The sequence below is a fragment of the Sebastes fasciatus genome, chromosome 6 (genome assembly GCF_043250625.1).
Source record: "Sebastes fasciatus isolate fSebFas1 chromosome 6, fSebFas1.pri, whole genome shotgun sequence".
Classification (NCBI taxonomy): domain Eukaryota; kingdom Metazoa; phylum Chordata; class Actinopteri; order Perciformes; family Sebastidae; genus Sebastes; species Sebastes fasciatus.
Genome location: NC_133800.1, coordinates 3,002,146 through 3,015,002, shown reverse-complemented (window position 1 = coordinate 3,015,002; position 12,857 = coordinate 3,002,146). Strand labels below are relative to the sequence as shown.

The following is a 12,857-nucleotide window of genomic DNA, read 5'->3' as shown; positions in this document are numbered from 1 at the left end:
TTGATCAGCGCTGCCTAGTTTGACCGTTTGATCGGAGCTTGCGAGTGATTGACAGCCGGCTCTCATAGACGCCAGCTGGACGGCAGACTCCAGATCAGCTCTTACTGCTCGTTTTACTCCAGTCTGTGAAATCTTGCAGATGAGAATCAGAATATCCAAACGGAATATGCTGTTTACATGACTCTTATCAAATTCTGAATATTGTCATAATCGGAATAATAGTGGTTTATGAGTGTGCATGTAAACGTAGTCAATGACATCCATTCATTGGATTCTGTCTTTCAGCAAAATCCTTTTATCCTTTTTCCATTCAGTTACATCAGCGTAACAATGACATTTGAAGGTCGGACTTTAGCATTTGTCTGTGATCGTTGCGTGGTGGTGGGGTCCAAAATCCCAAGTTCCCGACACAAATTTTTCAGTTAAAGGTCACATATTATACTCCATTTAAACTAGTTATTATAGGTCTCAGACACCTCCAAACCATGTCTCTGAAGTTTTTTTTTCAAAAAAACAATCAGATCATGCATTCCAGCATGTCTCTATAACCTCTGTTTCAGCCCATTTCCAAAAGTGCTGATTTCTGTGTCTGTAGCCTCTGTCTCCTTCCACTCTGCTCTGATTGGTCAGCGTTTTCTGTCAATCAAACGTCCTCAACAACACAGCGTCACCCTCCCCGCCCCCCTCGCGGCCTGAGAGCAGGGAGAGAGAGGAGTGGAGAGAGAGGAGCTAGAATAGAGCTTATAAACCACTTTAAAGTTTATAAACCAGAAACTTCACCCAGCGCACGTTACCGGAGGAATCTGATCAGAAATCGGCGACACATGATGAACATCTGCGGTCCAGATTCCAGGTTTTCCTGACGGTTTCTCTCAGGTAAATAATACTATTTATATCTCTGTTAGTTAACTCAGTGTTTACCTCATGCATCAACTCTGTAAACCGTAAACATACACTCTGTTTTACGTCTGTCTTTACAGATCCATCTGTGAGAAATGACCGACAGAATCATCCCAGAGGAGAGCAGACAGCTGAGAGCAGACAGCTGAGAGCAGACAGCTGTGGGCAGATGGGAGATACAGAGCTAACCCGTTAGCATGTAGCTACATGCTAACGGGTTAGCTCTGTTTACATGGAGATACAGAGCTAACCCGTTAGCATGTAGCTACATGCTAACGGGTTAGCTATATGCTACCGCTATGACACGGTGTGTAAACACAGCGACCATCAGGGTGGAAAATAGAAGATGTGAAACAGTAGTCAGTTCATTATTTCTGCTAAAAGATAAATGTATGGAAGATCAGAGTAATGGTATATTATTTACAGTAGTAGCTGTCTCTGTGTTACCATGACTACAGACCACCGGAGCTTAGCTTACCATAGTTTACCAGAGCTGAAGACTTTCTCCTGTACCATGTTAACATAACTGCAGGTGGGATGATTACAAATGCTGTGAATAATTAATATTGTCATCTGTCTACTCAAATAAAGTTTGACTGTGAAACAGAAATGTGTTGTGTTGCTTACAAGTCACTATTTACTACCTGTACTCTGCTACATGCATGACATCAAATATATATAATATATAAATATCATCTGTTTAAACAGTGTAATTACATAAAGCCTTTGTGAAAGAACATGTTATATTTAGATGATGGGAGTACATGAAGACGGTTCTGCTGGTTCTTGCAGACTAACAGTAGGAGCTACTTTGCTCAAGTTCGGTTGAGGAGGAGAGACAGTGACGCGCTGTGGGGCGGGGTCAGCTACTGAAGGTTCTCTCTGGTTCGACCAGGAAACCCTTACGTGGCTTGCATTCTCAAATGACGTCAGAATACAAGGAAAAAAGCAAAAAAAATTTCTGCACCCATTTCCGGACAAACGGAGGAGGAGAAAAAGAGAGAGGATGGTCTTTTATGATACTATGGTGGCCTGTAGACACACTGGGGACAGATATTGATGTTTAAAAGACATGGAAAAGTGCATTTTGCATAATAGGTGACCTTTAAGGAAATACCAGGATCTCATCTCAACTTGAGCTGCACTAATTTTCAATCATGGAAATAACAAATATGAACATCCATCTTGCCGGGAACAGGAATTCAAAGGTCTTCCAAGTGCAAACAGTTTAATATCAGTTTAGTAAAATGAGCTCCTTTGTTCGTACTGCATCGCTCTGAAATCTCGGGACTGACCTCAAATTTCCTACGGAGTATTACACAACAGAACAGATGTGTTACTGACAGTTAGTTCTGCCTCACTGCATTACTGTTATCAATGCCGTTCTCACTGTTGATACTGCAAGGCCAGAACCGACACAGTGACACTCGGTTATTTTCAGCAGCTCTTATTTGAGCTCTACACTCGGCCTCACACACATTTCCAGAGCTTTCAGTCAGGGATCATGTCTTCCACCGACACCTACAGATATACACAGCTTTCTCTCCCCCTCACTGTGTGTATGTATTTCTTCTCAGTCATGAGCAGCGTCTTCATCGTGGCGGCTTCACTGGCTTTGGTCACAGCGGGGGCTTGCTGGGTCAGGTAAGATATTTTGTTCTTCCCTACCACTGCATGAAACTCTCACTCCAAATGTCCTCTTTCTACCTTTTAGGATCTGACATTATAGATTTTATTTTGGGTGTTTTTTCTGTCAGTATTATGACGTGAGGCATTAAGATTATGAAATACATGTAAACAAAAAAAAATGCCTGTTAAAATTTCCCAGAACCCAAGGAGACGTCTGCGAGTTGCTTGTTTTGTCTGACCAGCAGACTCAAACAAAGATATTCTGTTTACTATCATAGAAGAATATGGAAACTAGTCAATATTCACATTAAAGGCACTGGAACCAGATCATTCTTGGCATTATTGTTTAAAACAATTAATCAATCAACACTTCCAGTTTGTGTTCTACTTCAATCAGGAAAGTTATTGATATCAGCTATTAAACGCTTCTATTGGTCAGAAACTAGTCTTTTAGCATTCATTGGTATATCATAATTAAATGGTTGCCTTACTAACTTAGAATTGCACATGCAAACCTGTGAAAGACAGATTTAAAAGAAGAATGGCCAAAATCCAAGCAGCAGAGGCAGAGGTAATCTTTTGTTCGAGCCCCCCCCCCAGCTACAGTATGTTGGAGGCCCTGTAGAGTGACAACCGTAGACAATATAAAGGAGATGTAATATATGGAATTTAAGTTAGAAAAAGAAAAACACCTAAAACATATTTTCACTGTGGATGTAAGTCAGATTATCAATTGTATCAAAGTCAATACATGTCCCAAACATGACGGAGCAATGATTCTGTAAATCGCAAAAAATAAGTTTATAATTGAAATTATTCTTGAAATTAGTGAAATGATCTGTTTTGTTCCAAACATCTTGGATAAAAATGTTGACTTTAAAATTTTAGAATGACGCTCTGAGGTTTTATTGTGCACAGTTCTAAAATGTCCTACTTTTGCAACCCGTTCTCACTCCAAGCTCATCAAATACCGACGCCTGGTCGGTCAGTGCCCCCATGGCATCTGATACCGACGTACAGAGGCACGCTTTACAATCTGTATGTCTACCGGGCTTTCAGCTGACTCCAATGTAAACCCTTCCACGGCATTATTAATTAGACAGTCAGAGCGACCGACGTAGTATTTAAGAGCGAGAAGTCCGCTAAGGGCGGGTGGGACAAACAAGCGCAGGACTTTCACCCAGGAGGCCGCTGTTCTTGTCCCGTGTGAAACTAAACGTCAACGTTGATTTTTTTTGTCAGGTTGTTAGTCGGCGACTTGTTGGTATCGCCAGTCACCTGAGGCGTTAGTCACTCTGTAGCAGGGCTGGGACGATACAGCTATCTCCCGATTCGATACTGTCACAACACTTGCGCGCATATTCCATATGTATTGCAATTCGATGTTGTGATTTATTGCGATTTTTGTCCAAAACTTACACCAGAGCGGTACCTAGAGTGTCATAGTTTAAAGTAGGGATGCACCGATACCACTTTTATTCAGACCGAGTTAAAGTACTTACATTTGGGGTACTTGCCGATACCGAGTACCGATACGAGTACTTCTCTGTGCCAAAAGACCCTCGTTAACAGCTAGCTGGAGGGTGTGAGCGACACACAGCAGGCTAAAGAGTCCCGCATACGAGGCGGTGTGCCGCGACCGGCTCTAGGTCGGCTTGGAAAGGCTCGGGGCGAAGGTGCTTCCCAGGCCGTGGCCAAAGTGTCACCGGGGCGGACAGTCCTTAGTGCGCCCCAAACGCGTCGTGCCCCAAGGGCGGGGCTCGGCCCACGTAAAAGGCGCCAGGGGTCTTCGGCGATGTCTGCGACCCACCCGACCCGTCCTGGAACACGGACCAAGGAGTCTAACGCACGCGCGAGTCAGAGGGTGCAAGCAAAACCCCGTGGCGCAATGAAAGTGAGGGCCGGCACGTGCCGGCTGAGGTGGGATCCCGGCCCAGCGGGGTCGGGCGCACCACCGGCCTGTCTCGCCCACACCGTCGGGGAGGTGGAGCCTAAGGACCCGAAAGATGGTGACGAGAGGTTAACGTCACGCTGCTGTAAAGTGGTATCAGAGCCGTTTTGCAAGTACGAGTACATGAGCACAGTATCGGACCCGATAGTTTAAAGCTTAGGGCCACTGACCAAGCCCCGGGATTTGACGAGTTGGGACTGAGAATGTGTTGAATTTATCATGTGCCAGTGGTAATATCACAAAGACACAGTAATGCATACCACTTCCAAATGCTTCCAAAAAATCAAGTACTGTACAGTAGGTTTTTATTTCTGATCAGCCGTCTGACCAGTGTGTCACTTTTTAAAACATTTGTACAGATTGCAGAAAGGTGTGCGTGTAACTCAGAAGGTGGACTTCCCTCCATATAGACTGATGAGAGCCCAAGCCTTTGACAATATGGTGAGTAGGAAATCTCTGTAGTGTTATAAGTGTTAATGTTGGACCCCTCCTTAACAATGTTATCCAATTCTTGCTGGGCAGCACAAGCTGTTAGCAACACGCTAGTTTCATGCGTCTAGCACCCTAAAGGCCCAGACACACCAACCGGACATCAGAGAACTAGCGGTGACGAAGGCCACCAATTGCGTCGCCTCCCGTCACATTTTGTCTCGGCCAAAAAAATGCACTTGAGCACACCGCAAAGACTACCGCCGACAGCCAACCACCACGTACGTTCTGCGCCTGCGTGAGAGGCAATAAGTCTCCACACCAGCAGGCGGCGGTAGTCTTTATGGTGTTTGCCGAGCATTTTCACACCCCTCTCACTCACCACTGAGCTTGACGGCCATGTTGTTGTGAAAATATCAGTGTATTGGAATGATCAGACGAGATGAAGATGAAAAATGAGAAGAGCCTTGTGTTTTTCCTCTCGACTTTACTCGTTGGCTTGCTTTCCTCACTTCCACTTTTCTTCTTGTGCACTGATTCCTTTAAGCTGAACAGCCAATCAGACTGATTTCTCTCACTGACGGGCTCCGCTGCCGATTCAACATGCTGAATCGGCCGAAAAAACTCTAGACTGGAGCAGACAGTGCACCGTAAAAATTAAGCCAATGAACGCTCACCGACGGCCCCGCACTGTCTGACGGTCGACCGTCAGCTCGGTGCGTCAGGGCCTTAAAAGGACAAACAAGATCAGATCATGTGCAGTACAGAGACACATGCTGTGAAGTGAATGTCAACGGAACAGTGTGGCTAGATGTGGATGAATACTACTGACTTTCTCATGTCCCTTCCGCCCCTCGGTGTGTTCCAGCCTGGGGACAAGAAGCTGGCCCACAGTGCCCAGATGTACCACTACCAGCACCAGAAGCAGCAGATGCTCTCTCTGGAGAAGTGAGTCATCCTCCGAGCCCCAGACGCGCTCATCTCCCCCTGGGCATGTTGTCTGTCTCTCGTCCTTCCCTGCCCTCCCTGCCTCTTTGCATCTGTGTTATCCTCTGAATATTTTATGACTCTGTGTGTGTGTGTGTGTGTGTGTGTGTGTGTGTGTGTGTGTGTGTGTGTGTGTGTGTGCATGTGCGTGTGCGTGTGTGTGTGACCTCTGCAGACACAGGGATGAGCCAAAAGTTCCTGACTCAGGAGCATCGACAGACGAGGAGAACGAGGACGGAGATTTCACGGTGTACGAGTGTCCTGGATTGGCACCTGTGAGTAAACTCTGCGTTATTATTTCAACTTTTATTGGAAGTTATACCGTGTATATCATCAGGTCGTCCACAGGGCTGAATCAATGTTGTCAGTAGGAAGCCCCTTAACAAGAACTGATGAATAAAATCATATGTTTCCCATTATCTAACTTCCCTCAACCTGTCAATAACATTATTAAATACTGATAATAAGTTACTGATGCTGGATGACACATCACTAGTTCTACTGTAGATGTGTGCAACCAGTAATATCTTCATTGAATGCATCATTTTTATACTATAGCCTACGTTTACCATGTACTATAGATCCACAAAATCAAATTCCTATGTGCAAACATAGCCTGGAACATAATTATAACTAGGGATGCACCAATACCACTTTTTTTCAGACCGAGTACAAGTACTTACATTTGGGTACTCGCCGATACCGAGTACCGATACGAGTACTTCTCTGTGCCAAAAGACCCTCGTTAACAGCCAGCTAGAGGGTGTGAGCGACACACGGCAGGCTGGGGAGTCCCGCATAAGAGGTGGTGCGCCGCGACCGGCTCTAGGTCGGCTTGGAAAGGCTCAGGGCGAAGGTGGCTGCAGCTTTACAGCGCTCCCCACCCGGACCTCAACGCACCATGACGGGGCTCCCTGCTCCCGGTGTGACTATCGACCGGGGCGGACTGTCGACCGGGCTGACTGTCCTTAGTGCGACCCAACCGTGTCGTGCCGCGGCCCACGTAAAAGGCGCCAGGGGTCTGCGGCGATGTCGGCAACCCACCCGACCCGTCTTGACACACGGACCAAGGAGTCTAACGCACGTGCGAGTCAGAAAGCAAAAAAGGGGGCTGGCGCGCGCCGGCTGAGGTGGGATCCCAGCCCCGCGGGGTCGGGCGCACCACCGGCCCGTCTCGCCCGCAGGAGGTAGAGCGTGAGGACCCCAAAGCTGGTGACTAGAGGTTAACGTCGCGCTGCCGTAAAGTGGTATCGGTGCCGTTGTATCAGAGCCGTTTTGCGAGTACGAGTACATGAGCACAGTATCGGACCCGATACCCGATACTGGTATCGGTATTGGTGCATCCATAATTAAAACCCTATCTACGAAAAATGTTACATTTTTGATAATGACCGATGTTCCTCTCTCTCTCTCTCTCTCTCTCTCTCTCTCTCTCTCTCTCTCTCTCTCTCTCTCTCTCTCTCTCTCTCTCTCTCTCTCTCTCTCTCTCTCTCTCTCTCTCTCTCTCTCTCTCTCTCTCTCTCTCTCTCTCTCTCTCTCTCTCTCTCTCTCTCTCTCTCTCTCTCTCTCTCTCTCTCTCTCTGTGGATCTTCAGACGGGGGAAATGGAGGTGAAGAACCCGCTGTTTGATGACTCCACCCTTTACCTTCAAAGGTTCCCCAAGTAAACGTGGACGCTGAGAGGCTTCACACTCCAAATGCAGCATCTGTGTGTGCAAATAGTTGAATTTACACACACTCCACATCCACTGCTGTGCTCAGTCCGACCCCTTTTAATGGACAGGATGGAGAGTGTAAGGTACATAGAGGAGGAAGAGGATGAGGAGTGAGGCGTTCATGGACATTTAAAGGATATCACAGCGCTGGTTTGAAGCAGGACTGTAATCTGGGACCAATGCCTCCAATTCTATAGCCTCATTCTCTTCTTTTTCATGTAATCACTCTTTTTCCCCAGTGTTGTTCACAAAATTACTCAAGAACTCAAAATGACTTTATGACAGGTAGCAGACGAGCATATTGAATCTAGTATCATGTGTTAATAGAGTCCAGGACATAGAGTACAGTCTGAGCTACGACCAAGTATTTCTATCAGTTCACTGATTGATAGATCTCCATGAATATCCCTGTTTATTAATACTCTTTAATTCATTAGAGTTCTCACTGCAGGCTTTTGGTTTTATGAAATCATTTTTTTTAAAATGTGATTTTAATATTTCATGAACACACCGTGATCTTTATCAGTATGTTATGTAGCCATTGTGTTCTCAGTCTAGTTCCTCTATGCATGAATTGATGACGCTGTCTTATGAAACCTGAGAGTCAATATGCATTTCTAGTTTTTACAAGTTTCTTGTGCAAACTTGCTAATATATATATATATATATATATATATATATATACATATATATATACATATATATATGTATATATATATATATATATATATATATATATATATATTAACAGTATATATAACTTGAATGATTTCAAAGGAATTTGAAACTTCTTTACCTAGAACTCTGAAACAGAGCGAGTCCATTCTGTATATACGGTACGTCACTAACATGGCTTGTCCCCATGGGTTTGGTGATCTGTAAATAGCTGCTAACATGTACAGGGAAGAGATCTTACCTCTCACTCAGTGTGTTAGTGCACTTGCTCTTCTAGATTCCTGAGTGCTGTGTGAAATCTTGAACTGTTGTTTGTTTCCTTATCGTTAACTATATTTGCAGGGTTCCCACACTTGTGGAAAGAACAGGAAATGTCTCAGAAAAGAGGTGAATTCCAGGTTTTGATTCATTATATCTGTTATTGTGCATTATAGCTTTTAACTGACATGTAAATGTTGCAGGTTAAGGGGGAAAGCAGAGAGTATTCGCACACTATAACATAGCTCCCGAATGTTTATTAGAAGTGAACAGGCAACGTTTAAATCCTACCAAGTCTTCGCCAGGCAAAAAACATGACAAAGGTGTATGGAGGACGAAACCTGCCATAATCAAAAATACGATCAAAATGACTAAGTAATGTAAGTATGATAAGTAATTAATTTAATGTAGCAAAGTAATATTAAAAATAAATGTGGCCTTTTAATTGATAAAATGTGACATAAATAGATAGTTCTGTTTTAATTTGCTTCTTTATTTATTTATCTTTCTATTAATTCCCTTATTTATTTACTCGTCTGTTTAATTTTCCTTTTTATTTATTGATGCTTTTTTTTAATGTGTTTATTTATTTTTGCATTTTTTTTAAATCCCTTTCTTTATTTATTTATTCCTGCACAATTTCCCCTTTGCTTTTCCTCCCTTATTTTTGTCCCCAAACGTATTTAATTCTGTATTCTTTTCTCGTATACATTTCTTTTTACATTAAAATGAATACAAAGATAAATAAATAAGGAATAAAATTAAAACAAAAATATCCCTTTGTCATATTTTATCATAATGAATGGCTACATTTATTTTAATATTATTTTTGCTACAGTTAATGACATATTTATTTGTTTATCAAGTAATTTACTTATATCATTTTTTATTTTGGTAGGTTCCGTCCTCCATACAAAAGGGCAAGGTCTACTGTATGTGTAAAACTGACTACATCATGCTGACATCCAGTACAACCAATCAAGCAAAATGATTTGGATACATACCTTCAATATGATATGACACATTGTCATAAAGCAAATCAGTGTCATAGAAATCACAAAAAAAATTATACATAGACAACATTTAAATATATTTGAAAATATTTCAAAGAGAGGGGACACAGCATAATATCACAATTTGTCTAAGATTAAATAGACCCCACGGGCTAGAAAATAATAGTAAAGAGAGGAAAACCATCCATCACCATCACCATCACCATCACCAGCCAGGATTATCTTAGTTTAGCATAAAGACTGTAAGCAGGGAAAAACAGTTTGGCTGTCAGAAGTTCCAAAATATGCCTGCTAACATATGATGGATTTGATAATGATGGTATCGGCGCTGTTACCCGTATGACGGATTGGATTGGTCTATCTCAAATTAATATTCTCTGCTTTTGCCTTTACTGAAGCTGCTATCCTCACCTGGCCTAAATCCTCTATAGGACTGGATGTGCACAACTACCTTCCTGTATTTTGTAGATATTCACATTGCCCCTCTGCATAGATCCTAGATTATATTACACACCCAGGATGATTGTGCAGCTCCAGGGACAGATGTTTGACAAGGACACTGCAGGAACCCTGGATGTAACTGTGGCCTCTTGCTGTCGTCTCTCAGGAAAGCCACTCTCTGTGGCCCCTCTCTTCATCCTGCTCCAGCTGTATTTGACCTGCACACACACACAATATGTAAAAAGAAATATGGACAGCCGATACCAGGGAGTATTAACACTGGAGATCTTTAACTGTGTAGTAAAGACTGTTTGATTCAAACCTACTGAGCTCGTAGAACAAAACAAAGGACATTAATGTTTGGAGGGATGAGGGGATTACTCATGCTGTTTGCCTTTTCTATATGTTACATAGCTCTGCTTTCACTTCAGGAGTGCTGAGAGCTTAACAAAAACTGAGCTGGTTGTCTTGTTTTGATCATTCTCTCTCTGATGATGAACGGGTTCTCGTGAACAAGTAACTACTCGGGCTAGCTACCTTTGATACAGACTGTTTTCAGACGACATATGAGTTCTACACACTAAGGAGGACTTCTTTACCACCATGTTTAGCATGCCTGTGGATATACCAGAGCTGAAATGAAGGAAATAAATATTTATATAATCTGAAGCAAAACAACTTGTTGTAAAGTCTTTTTTTTATTTTTTTCAGAAACATTTCTGTCATAATTTAAAGGGACTGTTTGTAACTTCTTACACGTATAAATCATTGCAGGTCGGTGTCCCATGCGCACTCGCATGTGGCTACGCTGTTCAGACTCAGACTCCAACACAAACTACACGGAAGCACCAAAACCTCTTGGTTGTATCTAGTGAAGCCCGTCTGTTAAACAGTGTCGGCCGCGGTCGGAGGACGCGGGGGAGACCGTAGCTTTGGTCTCCAGGACCGGAGTCTCTGCTGTATTCTGCTCCTCTGCCTGCCTTCACTCACACACCGCGCTCCTTTCTCGCTCTTTCGCTCCACTCTCACGTGCATGCGCGCACACTACACACTGCAGAAGAGTTAGTTTAGCTCTGAGAATATCTAGTGAATGTACAGTGGACGTTTGTGCAGAAATAACTGCTGCAGCTCCTCCAGACCAACAGAGGTTTCCCGTGTCTTGTGAAGTAACGGGGCTCCGCAGATAAACGTTATCTATTCATGGAGAGACCTTCGTCTGGTCAGCTAACATTACTGCCAAGCAGCTGAAAGATAGAGTGATATTGTGCTTTTAGCCTAAATAAAATGTAACCTTTAAGTTGTTAACATCTGTATGCCAGTGTCTAGTGTTTTAGTTTTAGCAGTTCTAAGAAAAACTTGAGTTAAGGAAAAAGGGAAGTGAATCAGAGAAATGACACTAAACAGAAGACCTTTATAAATAGATTTTCCTACAGTATTCATTTTTCTAAGCCAGTGATTGGGTGATTTTTGTTTTTATTGCTCTTAGGTAGAGTCTGCTACTGCCAATCTCCTTATCAGTAGTGAACTTAGTGAACCTGAGAACCAAGTAAATCTGTAACAGAACCGAATTGTAAGATCTTGGGTCTAAGATACCTTAAAGAACCACAGATATTGATACCTTAAATACTAAACCCAGGCATCTATTCCCCACCTAGAGAAAGGTTACATGTTACAAAACTGACAATACTGCAGTATACTACGACTGGAAAGATTTCAATTTAAGTTTGATGCGGAGTTATAACTTTGACTTCATACTCATGTGACACACGGCGATTACCTAAAGAGTCAATATCATTCCAGTCATTGGCAGAAGTATACAGATCATTCATTTGAATAAATAGTAATAATACGTTTGCAAAATTACTCCAGTCCCCCCCAACACACCACTCAGTGAATGGGCTTAATTTGTTGCCAAATCCTGGCGGAATATGATCTGGGACCTCCCAGATTGGGACAGCACCTATTGGATTGGATACAGCAACACCATTAAATACATTTTGTGTAATATCTAATGTTATTCAATTGAAGTTACTCGTAAATTGCTTGTTTGCCTATTTTGATCTGCGTCATGCTTTCAGTGCTGCTCTAGTCACTTTTTCTAACAAAATGTGTTATGACTCCCTGAGTTTTCACACCTCTTTTAACAGGTTGACAACGTGTGATATCAGACATCAATTTCACATGATTCTGCAGAAGAAAAGAGAAACAGGAGTCAGTGGAGTCATACAAAGTCTGCTCTTATTGGGGTTATAAATTTGATCCATTTATTCCAAATCTGGTAAAATGTGCCCTTTTGGATCCTCAAAGAGTAAGTCAACTTTTCCATTTTAAATATTTCAAGGATTATTCCACACCAATCATCCAATGTAGGTGGCACTGGATTTAGCCACCTTCTTGTGATAGATTTTTTCTTTTTTGAACATTTTAATTGGATTCAAGGCTATAACCAGCACATTATTAAACTCTAAATAGATTTTTTTAATTCAGAGATTGATTTTTATTTTATAACCCATTTTGGGTGAATTAACAGACTTCCAAAAACTTTCAGGATTAGAATGAGAGCTTGTAATTAGGTCAGATAGGAATTTGATTTGGCTTGTTTTTAAATCACTTTATAACATTTAAGCAAAAACATCAATACAAAGAAAAGTATCTCATTATTGTTTCTTTCTAGAACCACACATATAGTTTATATCTGTAATACATGGAAATAGTCATGCAGAAAATAAAGGACATCGACACAGACGCTCCACAACGATCACACCAGCAAGTACTGTAACCTGGATTGTTGCTGAGGAGCATATTATACAGCCACAATTTGTTTTATGCAAAAAAAATTATATTGTTTTTGCCCAAAACT

The 12,857-nt window shown here is 42.3% G+C and overlaps 1 protein-coding gene across 1 annotated transcript in view; it reads left to right on the top strand.

The window, feature by feature from the left end:
- The window catches only part of npdc1b (neural proliferation, differentiation and control, 1b), a 38,689-nt gene extending 30,375 nt beyond the window's left edge, over positions 1-8,314 (top strand). Inside the window, exons 5-9 of the mRNA XM_074637161.1 lie at positions 2,478-2,544; positions 4,840-4,921; positions 5,778-5,857; positions 6,072-6,171; positions 7,491-8,314. Of these exons, the coding sequence (XP_074493262.1) occupies positions 2,478-2,544; positions 4,840-4,921; positions 5,778-5,857; positions 6,072-6,171; positions 7,491-7,562 (401 nt within the window). The 3' untranslated portion in view covers positions 7,563-8,314. The remainder of the gene's footprint in view (positions 1-2,477; positions 2,545-4,839; positions 4,922-5,777; positions 5,858-6,071; positions 6,172-7,490) is intronic.
- The last annotated feature ends 4,543 nt before the right edge of the window (positions 8,315-12,857 follow it).